At 40.3% G+C, this 17,542-nt stretch overlaps 1 protein-coding gene across 2 annotated transcripts in view; it reads left to right on the top strand.

Moving 5' to 3' along the window:
* The window catches only part of gcm2 (GCM transcription factor 2), a 16,964-nt gene extending 2,001 nt beyond the window's left edge, over positions 1 to 14,963 (top strand). The window contains exons 2-8 of one of the 2 annotated variants that reach the window (XM_085763478.1): positions 5,257 to 5,320; positions 5,427 to 5,615; positions 6,158 to 6,270; positions 9,080 to 9,205; positions 10,651 to 10,904; positions 12,578 to 12,815; positions 13,837 to 14,963. In XM_085763478.1, coding sequence (XP_085619604.1) covers positions 5,257 to 5,320; positions 5,427 to 5,615; positions 6,158 to 6,270; positions 9,080 to 9,205; positions 10,651 to 10,904; positions 12,578 to 12,815; positions 13,837 to 14,151 — 1,299 coding nt within the window. In that variant the 3' untranslated portion in view covers positions 14,152 to 14,963. The remainder of the gene's footprint in view (positions 1 to 5,256; positions 5,321 to 5,426; positions 5,616 to 6,157; positions 6,271 to 9,079; positions 9,206 to 10,650; positions 10,905 to 12,577; positions 12,816 to 13,836) is intronic. The other variant, XM_085763479.1, reaches the window with a different exon arrangement.
* Positions 14,964 to 17,542: the final 2,579 nt, after the last annotated feature.

The raw sequence follows: 17,542 nt of genomic DNA, 5'->3' as shown, positions 1-17,542 counted from the left end.
TGTGTGTGTGTGTGTGTGTGTGTGTGTGTGTGTGGCTGACTAGGCTCTTCACTCTGTTGTTGCTCAAACAGTAAAAACTGGTTTTTATATTTTTGTTTTCGGTGAAACCAAAACACATTTGAGAGTTTCTCAGGTCGCATCTGATCCAGATCAGCTCTCACATTTATCAGCAGCTGACTCCAGAGTTTACATCTCAATAGTGAAATGTATGGAGATTAAATCAAGTGAAATATTGATAAAGATTTTCTTCAATATTCCAGAACAGTGTTTTAGGTTGAAGGCTGAAGTCACTGCTCTATACGTACATGAGAAGTTAGTTCATATGTAATTCTACATAAAAACATATTTAAAGTAGGCCTACATTGGAATATAAAGTGTATCATACTGTATATTAGAATTTGACTGTAATCAATAATTATTCAGGTTGTCCTGAACTCTAAATCCAGATGGTAACTAAGTTCTTCAAGTATTTTTAATATGTAGAAGGAGAAAAACTGAAAGTGGCAGTGTCATCACAGTAAATCAAGGTTGTACACTCATAAAATCAAATTAATAAAAATAACTAAAGTGGAGGGGGGATATAAAGAACAGAAACACTTTCTCTCTGGACTGGTCATCAATATTAAATAATTATTAATCAGCTGTAGTTGTAACAGTTCTCTCTACGGAGGTTTTACCAAAAAAACAAACAAGAATAGAACATCTAACATCTCACATTAATAAATGAACAAATTAAATGTCTGTTTCTGTTTTTCATGAGCTAAAATGTCAGTTCTTAATAAAATAAATAGTCTATATAAATATACAAAATGAAATATTTTTCCCATAAAGCAGAAGAAATAAACATTATTCCAGGAGCGATGAGCTGAGGATTTTCTGCCTAAATCCTTCCAGCAGTTCACCTCCATGTTGTCAGAAGAAGACGAGTTGTTACCACTAGAAATTCATAATAAGCTTTTTCTTCTTTTTTTTTTTTTTACACATTTTGTTTCTCTTCAATATGGTGTTGTCATGGAACCTCTTATAAGGATGTTTTTTTATGCCAAGTACCTGGTGGTGTGTGTGTGTGTGTGTGTGTGTGTGTGTGTAATCCGGTGGCCTGTCGACAAATCCTGAACCACAGTTTGAATGATTTATTGTCATTAATCATAATTATCTAATAACATAATAATTACAGAAGAAGAGGAATCGGTCTGCACTAGGATACTTTTATTGTGGTTACTTCAAGTACATTCAGTTAATAATAGAAAGAATTTACTAACAGGGAAAGTCTAAGTAATAATCAGCAGAGGTTGAAGTATTTACAATGAAATGATTCATTTGTGCCACATCAGAATTATTCAATTCAATTCAATTCCAGCCAGTCATCATATGTGAGGACCGAACATTATTGCAGCGAGAAAGCCAACAGTTTAAACAGAGCAGCACTTGGCAATGAGGGAGGAAATCTGTCTTTAAGAGGAAGAAAGAAGCGTGGACAGCAGGGTAGCCTACTGATGATGAGTCTAACTGTAACACAGCATTCAATAATTACAGTTCTACCTACTGGTGATGGTTGGACTCCATACTGTTGTTATAACTGTAGAATAAGGATAAGAATGACTTTATTATTCCCCAAAGGGAAATTCATTATTTTAATTTAATTTCTATAATAATAATAATGGTTTTAGGATGGTTCTTTGTACATTGTACATACTGCTATTTAATATTCTGGTAGTTTGGTCTTCAGGAGTCATTTAGTCTGACTGCAGTTGTGTCCCACACACAGAGAGCTGCTCCTCAGTGATGAACCTGAGCTGTTGTCTCATAGCAGCATGTAGGCTACTTCATTGTGGTTGGTCTAAGATGTGTTTGTGCAGATGATCACACACACGCACAGGAGTGAAGCTCAAACACACTCAGCACTATGACGGTGAACATCTGTTTCTTTGATCAAGTCTCTCATGAATCTTTTCTCACATCACTTTGTGCAGCCTGCTTGTTTCAAGTATCACATGACCAAAATATATTGTGTTTTCTCTACTGAGAAAAAAAAAGTAAGGCGACTTTTTGCATCATCTTATCACATATAGATCAAACATGAGTCTTTGTATTTACAACATTCATTTTGCAAGTCATAACTTGCTTGTCAACTTAATTTTGCTAGTAAACTTACATTTACAAGTTAAGGCAACTTACTTTTGCTGGTAGTCAACTTACTTTTGCAAGTTCAGTAACTAAACAAAATTGAGTTGATTTATTTGCAAATGTAAGTTGACTTTACCTGCAAAATTAATGTTGTACATACAAAGACTAGTAACATTACTGTTGTTTGATCTATGGGATAAGATGATGCAAAAAGTTGCTCTACTTTTTTTTAAGATAAAGCACCGTATTTTTAACAGTGCAGTGTGACTTTAGCTACACCAAGTCTTGTTACATACATCACATCCAGTGTTTCATTTGAATTTAATTGTTGAAGCCAGTCAGGTCAGAGGTCAGAGGTCAGGGGACATCACATGTGACTACAGTCCCCACTGGTTGAATGTACGATGATGTGACAGAATTCCTGAGTGTCCCGTTGTCCACAGCGGGACAACGGGACCACCTGTCCTCTGACACTTCAATGGTGCTGTAAACCCACAGGTTGACCGGTGTGTTCACACTGAGCCTCCGTCTCAGCAGGTGTGTGTTTTACCTCATGATTCCTCCCTCCTGCATGATTATCTTCATCACTGGAGAAAATATACACGTCATTTGTCAAGAAATACATTCATATGCTTTTCTACATTTACAACAGTGTTAATAAATGATCTGTTGTTTCTGTTCCATTGTTTTTTACAACAGACATCTCTGCATGTTCAAACTGCTGCTGAGAAGCAGACTCAATACATGTCAACCCACTGTCAAATAAAATATCTGTCACATGTGGTGATGAACATGATTTTTTTTTTTTAAAGTTTGCAGTCTCGATTTTTGAATTCAGGTGAAAAAACAAACCTTAAAGTCTGAGTATAGTCACAGAAGTGTGTTTTATTTTTATGTATAGGTATTATGTACTGTATACATTTTAATAAGGACCAAATTAAATCTGTACTGAACCAGAATTGAAAAACAGAGAAGCAGGAGAACCTGGTCCAGGTTTAGACTGAGAGCAGTGATCAGGTTCTAAGTCTTTAGCATCTCACTGTTTCAATAACTAACAAGCAGACATCATATGTGTGTGTGTGTGTGTGTGTGTGTGTGTGTGTGTGTGTGTGTGTGTGTGTGTGTGTGTGTGTGTGTGTGTGTGTGCTGTTCTCTAATCTTTTAGATTCTTTTTTTTTTTAGTATTTGGGGATTTTTATTTTGTTTTGCCTTGATTTGATAGCATAGTGGAGAGAGACAGGAAATGGGGAATGACATGCAGTAAAGGGCCACCCAATGCAGGATTTGAACCGGGGCCGAGTGCAGTGGGGACTAATAGCCTCTGCATATGGGCGCCTGCTCAACTCACTACCTCACACGGCGACACATCTTTATGATTAGTTTTGTGTGAATGTGAATCTTTTCTCTATCTATCCTGAATATATCCTTCAATATCAAAACTTCAATCAGAATTATTAAATGAGCTCCATTTATTTTCAATATTATAATTTTTGAAATATTAAAATATTATCTATCTAAATGAATGGAGATAATGTTCAGTTCCTTTACAAAACTTTCAGCAATTACATTTACAAATCAACTTGTTGATAAAGGCTTTACCATTTATGCTTATTTCTACAGTTTTTGAGTTTGTAATGTGTATTGATCTAACAGGCAGAGAGTTCTAAAACTCATCTGAAGACATTCTTTAGTAGATCCCCATGGCCACATACTGCTATCTCTTGCTAGTCGTTATACATTGTTATTTATTTAAAATGGCTCTTGTCTTACATGTGTCTCTAAAGCAAAGAGACAAGCAGGAGGAAAGCATCTAAAAAAAAATCCAGTCTATTGCCAAATTTACTTAGTCTAAAATATGTAAGTGTGTTTTAGCATTTCTTATTTTTTATTTTATCTTTTTCTTTAGTTTCAGTTTTCTATGCAGTCAGATTAATGTTGTTGTCCTGTCACGTTTTTTTTTTACTGCACAGTCAGTGGAGTACGTGTATACATCATTTCACTGCAATGATCTTGTATTATTGCATGTGACAAATAAATAATAGTAGACATGTTCAGTAGAGTCTTGTGTTCTGACGATATAAAAACTGCTCTGATGCAGTCTCTGAATAAAACAGTTTCTGTGGGTCATCTCATTTACACATTCAGACATTACACACAGCTCCTCAGGCTGTTCTGAGGTCAGATTGTACTGTATTTCTATTCAAACCTGCTGTTCCAGCAAACACTTCATCTCTCTGATGTGATTTAATCTTTCACAGTTATAAAGCAAATTGGTGAAAAAAATGTTTTTGGATCCATTCAAACATCACAGGGAGAGACTTCAGTCAAACCTAAAATATTAAGTTTAAGTTACTTGTTGAGTTATGAATAAGTTTTGTGCTCTATGCAACATTTTCTTCTTTTTTTAGACGAGTTTGTTCTAGTTGATGTGACCTGCAAGTTTGTATTCTATGTTTCTTCTTTCAGTATTGAGTACTGCTGTTTTGTATGTCTGTGCACAGCTTTGTAGTGTTTTTATATCTAGCTTCACACTCAGGCTTTTGTGCCTCCAGCTCTCATGACCCTACCCTTCATTTCTGACATGTTTCAGTATTGCTTCACCAAATTTCTTCAGGAAATCCCAGTATATATACAGTATATAAAGCTCTGGAAAAAAAATAAGAGACCACTTTCACAAATGTTTCTTAAAAGCATCTCTACATGTATGACAGTCATTCTTTTCTAAATTAAAAAATTGTCTAAATGACAATATTCTTATTTCAATTTTGGGAGAAATGTTTTCGGTAGTTGATAGAATAAAAGAAAACTTTTTAAATTAAATTTTACTCAAACACTACTGTATAAATAGTAAAACCAGAGAAACTGATCATTTTGGGAGTGGTCTCTTAATTTTATATTTGTATATACTTTTCCTGAGGTCCACACACATTACATCATACAAAGAGCAGTGTCATTTCCATCAAGGGGAAAGGCAACAGAAACAACACTACACACTACACACAACAAAAGAGGAATTGTCTTTTGTGTGCAGCTATCTGCCTGTCTGTTCACCTGTCTCTCTCTCTCTCTGTCTGTCTGTCTGTCTGTCTGTCTGTCTGTCTGTCTGTCTGTCTGTCTGTCTCACTGCAGGACACAAAGCAGTTTGACATGTTCCAGGAGTGGACAGATGGTTATGTCCGTTACATCTACAGTGGTGAGAAATGTTTAAGAATTGAATCTGCATAATGAACAAGTTCAACAGTAAGCAGCTACAGTTGCAGCTACAGTTTCAGCTAAGTGTCTGTCTTTATTTTTTCCAGCTGAGGATAAAAACGCTCAGCGCCACCTGTCTGGCTGGGCCATGAGGAACACCAACAACCACAACTGTCAGATCCTGAAGAAGTCCTGTCTGGGGGTGGTGGTCTGCTCTCGGAACTGCACGTTGCCCGACGGAACCAGGCTGCAGCTGAGACCCGCCATCTGTGACAAGGCCCGGCAGAAACAGCAGAGTAAGAAAAACCCTGAACCTGAATGTGTTGACGCTACAGCTGAGCTGCTACCGAGGGAAACACCGCTACTCCAACATAGGGTTAATAGCGGTAACTCAACCACTGCTCGAGCAAGGGAAAACAAGCTTCTGGGGGGGGGGGGGGTTTGGCTCGAGAGTTTCATTTTGAGAAAATTCTTAGAAATAAGAAAATTCTTAGAAATGAGAGAACACAGGGCTGTGGGATCATAGAGCACCCCGCTACGACGGGACCTGAGCTGCTAGTTAGTTAGTTAGTTAGTTTTATTTGTCCACGATGTGGAAATTTGTTTTTGGTCTCATAAAAAACAACAGGCAAGACAATAACAACAACAACAAGCAGGACAACAACAAAAACATCAACAACACTTACACACAGACATCTTCATGGCAAAAGCAGGACAGCAGTGGCAGTTACATTACAACACAACATCACAACACATACTGACCTGAGCTGCTACTGACCTGAGCTGCTACTGACCTGGGCTGCTACTGACCTGAGCTGCTACTGACTGTGTGTTCCAGAGAAGCTGTGTCCCAGCTGTAACGCTGCTCTGGAGCTGCTGCCCTGTCGTGGCCACAGTGGTTACCCCGTCACCAACTTCTGGAGAGTTGATGGAAAGGCCATCTTCTTCCAGGTAGGCAGCACACATGCTGACTGGCACTCTGAAAACATCTAAACCAAAAGGCAGACTTCTAAACCAGATCATGAACTTGTGTAAACCAGACCCAGGTTTACATTTGATCCAACAGGCTGTGGCAGTGTGGGTCCAAACAGGATCCTATAAGTAAACCTTGTTAAAACTGACTGGTTCAACATTTTGGTGAATTTGCCTATTGCCATAACATCTATAGTCTAGGAGTATAGGTCCATTACCTTTAATTGTCGATGCAAGCTGTTTTTAGATCGGCGGGGCAGAGATGCCAGCTGCTCTCAAAACGGTACTTTTGCCTATGCTCAAAACTCATCAAATACACAATCCAACAACTCCAAAATGCTCTTGTGAAGAATTTATGACCTGCACATTCACCATGCTGTGAAATAATAACACAAATACTCATAACTCATAACTACTTAGGTTTTTGAAATCACAGCCGTGTCTGGGATGTATGTAGTTCCAGCTATGTATTTGCCTCGAACACAACTCTGTCTCGTAATGGTACATTATTATTTCATAGCATGGTGAATGTGCAGGTCACAACTTCTGTTGTTGTTGGATTGTGTATTTGATGAGTTTGATGAGGGAAAGTCGAAAATACCACGTAGAGCTCACGTCTCTGCCCCGCAAATCTAAAAACAGCTTGCACCGACAATTAAAGGTAATGAACCTACTCCTAAGGGATTATGGCAATAGGCGAATTTGCCAAAATGTTGAACTATCCCTTTAATAAACCATGCCTACATATACATGACATGACATGATACAAGTGCATCTGAATAAATGAGAATATGATGCAGGTCAGCAGTCTTGATAGTGGAGCTACTGAACCAGAGTTCATTAGCTGATTGGAGTGTGACATCATTAGGTTACAATAGTGAACTGTTTCACTATTCTAATGTTTTGATTTACTAAATTTTGGGATTCCATTAATATAAGCCATGATCATTACAATTAAAAGAAATGAATATATTAAATGTTTCAGTCTCTGTGTAATGATCACTATTTGAATTAAACTACTGAAATAAATGAACTTTTCCATGATGTTCTTATTTTTTGAGATGCACCTGTATGGTTTAATCTTGTTACACCTGATTTAAACCTGCTGAGATTCAGAGGTGTGTGCTGCTTATTCTTGTAAGTCGTCCGCATTCGGTGATCCGGAACACAAAGCACCATCTGATTGGTTACTCATCACGTTTAACAGCCCATCAATGCTTAAGGCTGCCGTACACACTGAGTAACATTCTGAGTCAAAAGTAAAACAGTCAGCAGACACTGTTGAAGTTCTGAAATACACAATCCTTTACAGCGAAGTTACAACACACACTTTATCTGTTGATCAGAGAGAGAGAGAGGCATGTAAACAACTGCTGAATTAGAGCAGAGATCTCTGAGTAATAGAGCAAGACGTTGTTTACAGCACAGTGTTAGTCACTGTAATGACAAAACAGCAACATGAACTGTTCAGACAAAGCAGCAGTAAACTCAACCAGACACTGATAGCACAAACTACTGGTACTAAAATAACATCTTACCACAAGAAGGTAAATCACAGATAAAAGTACAAAGTCATTCACTTCAAATGTCCCAGAGCAAAATGTGTTAAGATTTTAAAAGGAGGAAGGGATTAAACATGTTACATGGTAACCATTATTATATATGATACAACTATTAAATTAAATAGCATACTAATTAATTCCAAAACTCATGTTGATGAAGGTTATAATGTATAATGGCTGTATGATTATAAAGATGTAGTATTAGAGCTGTACTACACTAGTGTTTCTGTTATTAAGCCACAGTCAGTGGTAGAAATGCAGAGGACAAAACAACATGAGAGTCCTGATGCAGCAGATCACTTCTAAATATCTCTTATTGCCCTTCTAGTTGGACTGATTAAAAACAAACAATTTTTTGTGTTTTTCTGAAATTAATTAGATTCATCTCTTTTTTTTATTCTTAGGATAAAGTCACTGAATTACAAGCACTATTCTTTTTATTTCTTATTTTATTTTTACTCTGAACACAGATTCTCTCCTGTGAGAGACAGATTTCCACCGAAACCATCAAGACCACCATATAATTCACTATTACTTGGTCTGATTTGCAGACAGTAATAATGATAAGATCCAGGCCCTGTACGTTAAAGTGACAGTTGAATTTCAAAACTATCAAGGCCATTAAAATGATCAGCAGAAAGTAGTCATGTAATAATATATTCGAAATAAAAATTTCAATCAATCAATCAAAGATGTCCTTGATAGTCCATGCAGCTATGGAAAACAGAGCAAGTAAAGATGAGAAGACTCTGAAAGAATGTTTCAGTGCGATGCCACGGTGGAGTGGACCTGAGAAATACTGGACTTCATCTTAATCAGTTCTTCTCCCATGATTCTTGAAGATATAATAGTTTGTGGGTTTTTATTAAGGTGAGGTGTCCAAGCCTATAAAGTGTCTCCCTTCATTCAGTCAGTAGCTGTGCAGCAGCTGCTATATTATGAGGGATTCAATTTCACATGCATATTAATAGGGAGGCTACTAATGGTTTTACGTTTTACGTGAGCACAACACTAATGTTTCAAATTAATCTCAAACATGTTAACATGTTCATGTTCACCACAACACCAATAATTATTAAAGAACATATGGGTAAAGCCCTAGAACTCAAACAGGACCGGTCCAACCAGATCTAAAGCCCACATGGGCTGTGGTGTCCTTTGATGTTAGGAATTCTATTGTTTTTGATTGCATTACATTTATTGTTGTTGTTGTAATGATTCCTCAGGCTAAAGGTGTCCATGATCATCCCAGACCAGAGTCCAAGTCAGAGACTGAAGCCAGAAGAAGTTCAGTGAAGAGGCGAGTCAGTTCACCTCCATTCACACCCAAGAGACGACTCATCGAAACACAGGTAAACACACAACAAGTTGTGTTTGTTCATGTCTTCTCTTTTCTTTATTTCTTTTTGTAAAGGAACCATGTACAATATCCACTAATTATTCATAAGGATTATTCACAATGTTGGTCATCTGGAACACACAAACTCACCATTTTTATAGTCAAAATAACTTCTGGGGCAGTGTGTCATTCCCCCTCTCTCTGCCTCCCCATTTCCTGTTTCTCTCAACTGTTCTATCTAATAAAGGTGTGAAAAGCCAAAAAATATACTTAAAAAAAGATAACTGAAAGTTACTGACATAATGTTCAAAGCCAGAAATAATCCTTTACCAGAAAACAAACAGAAACTGTTAAGAAATCCAGACTGGGCGTTACAATTTTAGGAATAATCTTAACTTTAAAATGTGTTGCATTTGCATGACCCACAAGCTGTTTTGCATGTGTGAGTGGGATAAGACCATGGAACGGAATTGAGGTAGATATAAAGCTAATGTCTAAGTATGAAACTGTTTAAAAAGAAAAATAAAGATAAAGTATATTTTTGGGGCGTTTTGCCTTTAATGGACAGTACAGTTAAGACAGACAGGAAATGGGAGGCAGAGAGAGGGGGAATGACATGCAGCAAAGCACCGACCGGGACTAGAGCCTCTGTATATGGGGCGCCTGCTCTACCAACTGAGCTAAACGACGCCCCATAAAGAGTTAATTCTTAAGAAATATAGAAATGAAGTAAATGTCAAAAGTTACTAGGTGGTGTAGGGGCTATTGATTTGTAACCCTTTTGAAGAACACATAGCATATATGTAAATGTATCATATCTAATGATAAATAGACAGTAACTGAGAGGAAGCAGATTATTTCTGTTCCGTCTTAATTTATGGAAAAGGGGTGGGAGCAGATCAGTTCATCACAGTATGCTTCTTGTTTTATTTGCTTAGTATATTGTTTGAATATTTTGTCTGCCATGTCTTTGTGATACTTCCTGTGTTTTACTTTATACATTTTTGTCTGTATAGCCTACTTGCATATTCAAAATAAATAATATATTTTCAAATTCAAAATTCAATGGGCTATATGCACAGTACCACTACTTCCTGATATAAGCCAGCTCCTTTATTTCCTGTCTTACATTATTGGACCAATTGATTAATCCAGGTGTGTCTGACCTCACAACAATGGTCAGGCACACCTGGATTAATCAGTTTGTCCAATCATGTAAAACAGGAAATAAAGGAGCTGGCTTATATCAGGAAGTAGTGGAACTGTGCATAAAGCCCATTCAAAGACATCATTGTTAGCATTAGGTGCATTGTACCAGAATAAGGTTAAATCTAACCTGCTGCTATCCAAACCATTAAAGATGAAAATGATCAAATCTTCTTGAACTCAGAGGATGTTGCTCTGTTCGTGTTAGTGCTGTTTCCTTGTAGATGACTTGTTGTCTGCTCTCTGCTCCAGGCTCTGGGTCCTGCCCTCCTCTCCTGTGTGGAGCCAGCAGATAGAATATCCTTCATGGAACCAAACTTCCCGCAGCACTACACAGCATTCCAGAGCCCAGAGCCCTACTACAACCACCACAATGCACTGGAGACCCCGCCCACACTGCAGAAACCAGCCAATCCCAGACTTTACATGGGCCGGCCCGGCTATGAGTTCCAAGGATACCTGACCTCCCCTTCGTATCCTGTGACCTCTGACCTCTGTGACCCCAGGTCAGCCTGACATCCTATAGAGTCTGCCAGTAAACTCCATTAGTGCTTTTAGCACTTCCGGTTCCCTCGTCTAAAAGTCAATACGTTTTTTAAATGGGATTTTGGTGAAATACCTCAAATTAGGTCTGTGGTTAAAGGGATTTTGGCAAATTGGCCCATTGCCATAATCCCCATAGTCTTGTTTCAATTCAATTCAATACTTTATTACGGACACAGCGGCGGTCCATAGGACAATAAAAACAAAACAAAACAAAACACACATACACATATACACAGAACATTATTATGACATTTTATTTGTCAGTGCAAGCTATTTTTAGAATGGCGGAGCAAAGCCGCGAGCTGCTCAGAGCTACGCTACGGAGACTCATGGGATTTCTTGGTTTCCCTCATCAAACTCATCAAATACACAATCCAACAACTCCAAAACGCTCTGGTGGACAAGTTGTGACCTGCACATTCACCACGCTATGAGATAATAACAGAACGTTACGAGACATTTATTTTGAGGTAAATACAGAGTCTGCTTGCTGAAAAACTGCCCCCGACGGTAACGGGCATCAGCAGTTTTGCATGAATTTACCTCTAAAACAACTCTGTCTCGTAACGTTCCGTTATTATCTCATAGCGTGGTGAATGTGCAGGTCACAACTTGTCCATGAGAGTGTTTTGGAGTTGTTGGATTGTGTATTTGATGAGTTTGATTAGGGAAACCGTTCAGAGCCTCCATAGCGTAGCTCTGAGCAGCTCGCAGCTCTGCTCCGCCTATCTAAAAACAGCTTGCGCCGACAATTAAAGGTAATGAACCTACTGCTATGACTATAGGGATTATGGCAATGGAACTATCCCTTTAACAAAAGCTTAAACACTACATTGACATTTTAATAATTTCAAAAGGGCAATTTTTGGTTTAGGGGGACTCTAAGCAAGTTTCAGGTTTTGTTCTACGACATAAAACACGTCAGTATATACCCTACTTGTGAATTTTGAAAAAGGCGGTTGCTAACAAGTTGTATGTTATTTAATGTTATTTATGGCTCTTCAACAAGTAAAATCAGTCTAATTTCCCCATTAGACAATGTTTTTAAAATAAAGCAGCTGAAACCAGTGGAAAGCTTAGTGGTGGTGACGTCAGTCATGTGACCATGTAGTAGTCCGTTAAATCCTAACGTTAGCTTTTTACTTCTGGTGATTGCATTTAAGCTTCAAAATGGTAGAATAGGTGTTCATATGTGAAGATTATCTCACTGAACTAAACTTGTAATTATCATAAACTTGTGTTAGCCACAGAGCTGATTTTCTGACATCATCCAAAATGCAATGCAAAAATCCCATTCATTTTCTTATCTGGGAACCAGCACAATGCTAAACTTCCGGGTTTTGATGTCAGCCCGGCACTCTATTGCTGTAAACATTCTAAACCATCCAAAAGCAGAACCTGGCTATGTAAACTGATGTAAACCAGATTACATACCACAAACCTGGAAAGTTTAATAATATCTTAACAATCTGAAGAGTTTTATACTTGTCCCTGAAAGCATCTGATCAAACAGGTTCTGACCGCAGTTTGATTCTAAATCCTTTTAAAGGTTGTGCTGAATCAGGTTCTGTGTTGTTTAAATCACATATGGACAGTATGAAGAGATCTAAATCCAGTTCTGGTCTGTGTGCAGGGTGACTCCGGTCTTGGGTTCCTCCGCCTCCTCCTCTTCATCAGCAGCTCCTCTGTCCTCCTCGTCCTCCTACGACCCGCAGACGAAGCCTCCTCCAGGATGGAAGGAGCTGCTGAAGAGCTCCACCCCCTATAGTGACAACCACCATTACTACAGCGCCGAGTACCCGTGCCGTTACCCCGGCAACACCCCAGGATCCCCCGCAGCGCTGCAGACCATCATCACCACAACAACCAAGGTGAGCTGAAACTGTAAACAGGACCCATGATAAATGGTAGACCGGAAACCCAGGCCCTGTGAGGCAATGAGAAGACAGTAGAGCCCCCAGCGGTGTGGTAGGACACGGTCCACTAAAGTCCAGAGGACATTATCCTCCAAATGTCTGTCCTTTATGTATTTTACTGTGCCCAGTTATCAGGGACATTAGAGTCCTGGAACCTCAGCAGAGATGGACAGAGTACTCGACCCCAGTACTTGAGTAAGAGTACAAATACTACTGGTCAAAATTTACTCCGTTACAAGTAAAAGTAGCTCAGTCGACATGTTACTTGAGTAAGAGTAAAAAAGTACTTGCTTTTAAAGGTACTTAAGTATCCAAAAGTTCATGCTTTTAAATTTACTTTAAGTAAAAGTAAGAGTAAGAGTACATTTCTTATTTTTCACATCAATGAATTACTATATTTTTTTTCTAAATGAATTTAAGGAGCTTTTAACTCTTGTTTCTGAGAATTAACTCTTTGAAACCAGCTGCACTGATGTGCTGCTTTTAGAACCACAATGTTATATAAAGCTGCAGAAACACCTATAACAACAAATGAAATGAGTGGGATCATAAGAGGACAGCAATTGTCATTTTCACGTTTTGTCGAATAGTATTTTAGAAAAAAAAAAAAAAGTAACAAGTACTTTTCAGCCTTCCTAGAAATTAACTCGAGTAAAAGTAAAAATATTTGTCTTGGAAATGTATTCAAGTAAGAGTAATAAATACCAAATAAATCTAATACTCAAGTAAAGTACAAATCCTCTGGATATGTACTTAAGTACAGTACTCAAGTAAATTTACTCCGTTACTGTCCACCACTGAACCTCAGGTGTACTGGCTTCTTTAGATCATGTGTGGTGACACACGTTACACACGGTGACCTTACTGTCTTCTCATTGGCTGAAGACCTTGGGTACCTCTGCTGCTGTCATTACTGTAAATGGAAAGGTAGGGGAGTGTAAAACTCACATTTACACTAAGTCCCAATCCTCCTCAGGTCTCCTACCAGCCCTGTCCCAAGCCTCCTGCAGCACTCCCTCCCTACCAGTCTTGTCCCAAACCTCCAAGCGGCCTCCCGTCTTACCAGCCATGCGCCCCCCCCAAACCTCCGGGTCTCCCTGGCTGTTCCTCGCTGCTGGACGATCCATCCTCCTCCTCCTACTCCACCGAGGTGAAGGTGACGGAGGAGTCAGGTGGAGTCATCAAATCTCTGTCGTTTCAGCCTGAATCCCTGCAGACCAAAACAGAGAGGGCCGACGGCTACGACTACCGCTACGCCTACCCCAATACGTACCGCTACGATGACTACTGATGCTGCGCTACCGCCGCCGCCGTCGCCGGGACAACTGGGACTACTGGGACTACTGTCTCCGTGACCGCTGATGCGATCGTCAGGACGCAACCGTCATCCACGACGTCCTGAACAACCACCACAGACCCTTCTACCATCGGGGACACTTGCAGGTCAAGTCCAGCGATGTCCAACAATGTCCATGGTGTGAAAAACTCAGTGGTCCCAACACAAGGCCCAACTCAATGTTTGTGCAGTTTTCAGATGCATTTCGTGATCTTCCCCAGTGGATGGAGTTGCTCGGTGATGGTTTCATGGTGACAAGTGTCGGATCTTCAGATTTGATACTTTAACAAAGCAACTCCATCTGTTAAGGAAGACCAGAAAATGTGACTGAAAGCTCCCACAACAGTAAATAGACTGTTGCTTCTGGACTAAAGTGTGAGCCTGATCAGGATGTTGGAGAACCACCAGGTCTTCATTCTAAAGACCAGTTGCTCTCAAATAGTAAATGTCAGACTATCGCCATCAAAGTGATGTTTCTGCTGTGGGTTATTTATTGATCCAGTCCGACCGACAATCGACAACCACATTCAACCTGAACTGGACTGAAGTGGAATGAAAAATGGACTGTCTCGCCAGAGCAAACTGAATGAGTCTGCGATGTTTGGACAGACTATTGTACAGACTTTTCATATTAAAGGAGGATCCAGACTGTTGATTGAAAACAGGAAATACAGTTTGTATGTCAGATGTTGAAGGAATTAAAGGTCTTTAAAAGTTTTTGTGGATCCTTCAGTGTTGTTTTACGGATGAAATAAAGTGTTTGAGAACCACTGCTCTGAACTGACCTCAGATTTAATTTAGCATTAAGAGAACACAGAAACCGTTTGTAGAGACAGGTTTAACAGACATCAGGGCTGGGCGTGGCCTACACCTGTACGGAACATTATTATAACAGTCCTCGTCACTATGACAATCTGAACCCATACTCTTGTTCCAGACAGGAAACCCCAGTCCGTGCATGCCGCATGCACTGTACATTTTGCCTGTCATTCTGTGTCAGGATCGTCTGGAGGTTGGACCGGCGTCCCCTCCAGGACCCAGAGCCTCAGAGTGAGAACCCTGCAGCAGAAGATCAAAGAGCTGGTGTTTGGATGTCAGCCGGGCCCAGTCTGTATGAGTAATAAATGTTGTTTTGACAAGAACACGTCAGGACAGGAATCACTCTGCTGTCCTCACTGTGAACCTTTAAAACCCTCCACCCGCCTCCTCCCTCACCCCCCCTCTCTGTCACTACCTTCCATTAAAATCACTCATTCCTCCGCTCTTTTCCTTGCCTCACTCATTACCTCCCCTTCAGTTTACATTAGCATCCATCAGTAGATAATTATCCTCAGATTGAACCACCCAGTCCGATCCACGTTCTCACTCTGGGATTCTACCGGGAGAGGATTTCCATACTGAACCCACAGGTGAGAGAGTCAGGTGTCGGTGTGTGACCGGGGATGTAGCTGTCTAGCTGAGAGTGTCCAGATAATCCACAGCTGAGATCAGGTGGGGGTCATCCCTATGTTCCCCAGGTCCTATGTTTCCCACTTTGTACGGGACCAGGGAACATAGAACCCTTTTTCTAAAAAAAGGGTCCTATGTTCCCCGCTTTTCCCCAAAAGGGTCCTATGTTCCCCGCTGTGTCCGGACCGGGGAACATAGAACCCTTTTTTAGAAAAAAATGTTCCCCGCTTTTCCCCAAAAGGACCTGGGGAACATGCAATTTTTGTACCGATACCTGGAAGTGGAGTTGTGACTTTGCAGATTTTTGCCTATTTTTGAGTGAGAAGTTGAGTTGTGACTTTGAGTGAGAAGTGGAATTTTCCCATTGGCTGGGTTTAGGCAATGAAGAAAGGAGTTGGTTATGTTTAGTCAAAAGGCCAGGTAGAGGCGAGACAGGCCAGATAGAGAGAGTCCAGATAAGTACAGAGAGTCCATCGACCGGCAACAACAGGGAACATAGGACTCTTTTTTTGAAAAAGGGTCCTATGTTCCCTAGTATGTACTTCGACCGGGGAACATAGGACCCTTTTTGGGGAAAACAGGGAACATAGGACCCTTTTTCAAAAAGAGGGTCCTACATAGAACCCGGGGAACAAAGGTACGCTCCCGTCAGGTGAACTTCAGGTGCAGAGCTGCTGGTGAGGGTTAAAAGAAGTGAGAACCTAGTCCATGTCCATCATCAGATGATGACACCAGGTGAATGTCCAACCACAGGTGGCTGTGGTGATGCATTGGCATCAGATGAGAGTCCAGGTGAGTGTCCACCTGTAGGTGTCTGTGCAGCTACAGGTGAGTGTCAGGCTGCAGGTGAGGGCAGCAGACAAGAGTCCAGGTGGAGATAAGAAGATGAAGAGATGTATGTCCGGGACCAGGTAAGTCCAGCTGAGTGTCAACAAGAGGACAAAATCAACCAATGAGGTGATGTGAGGTGTAAATTTGAGTTAAAGCAGAAGTAAGCGGAATATTTGTGTTAATATAAGTCTTAAATAGTTGTATCTTCCGACAGCAATCACTTATATAGAGTGTTTGGTCTGAAACACGGGTCTGTCAGTCACTTTGCTCTGCTGTGAGCAGAGGTGAAAACTTTCCTTGTATCCTACAACCTTTATCCAATGAGGAGAGAGAACGGCATAAAGGGGTGGTCCTCTCTGTGTGTGCAGCCAAGGGATGCGCGTGAATGTGGTGACGTAGGGACGAGGGCGGGGACTGCTAACTCCATCGGCTGACAGGAAGTTAGCCAAAACCACCTTCTGCTTTAATGTCATAAAAGCCTATACATAAAATGAAATGCTCTCCTCTGATTGGCTGCTGGTTTTGCAGCTCAGGTTTATGGCTGTAAAATGTTTTGAAGCAGCAGCAGCTCTCAGCCCATCAGCCAACACTTCACCTGTCTCTCACCTGTGAACCAGGTGAGCCGAGTGCAGATAATCCTGAAATGTGTAATTCTATCCGTTCACCTCATCCTGTCTTCTTATCGTCTGATCTCCTTCTCCTTCTTTGCTGCTGATCTCCACCGCCGCTCTTTCACACGCAAATGTCGTCCCTCCACCTTTTTTCATCTTCCCCTCCGCTGAATAAGTCGTCCCATCTGCTGACATTAGATACCTTTCCAAACAATCACACATCTGCCCCATCCATCCATCCCCTCTGCTGTGATGTGGCTCCGCGCTAATGGATGTTTTCAATTTAATGCTAGATGGTTGTGATTTACAAGAGACACACAGACGGACTGAGACTCAGCGGGTGAAGAAAGAGTTAAAGACACAGCAGAAAAAAATAACAGTGCTGCACAGAGGACATACAGTGTACTGTATGTCTGACCCATTCATTATGGAAAATGAAAGAAAACAAATGACTG

The sequence above is a fragment of the Trachurus japonicus genome, chromosome 20 (genome assembly GCF_045865225.1).
Source record: "Trachurus japonicus isolate A0001 chromosome 20, Traja_1.0".
Classification (NCBI taxonomy): domain Eukaryota; kingdom Metazoa; phylum Chordata; class Actinopteri; order Carangiformes; family Carangidae; genus Trachurus; species Trachurus japonicus.
The sequence above is the reverse complement of the archived record's forward strand: the minus strand, read 5'-3'. Positions and strand labels throughout refer to the sequence as shown.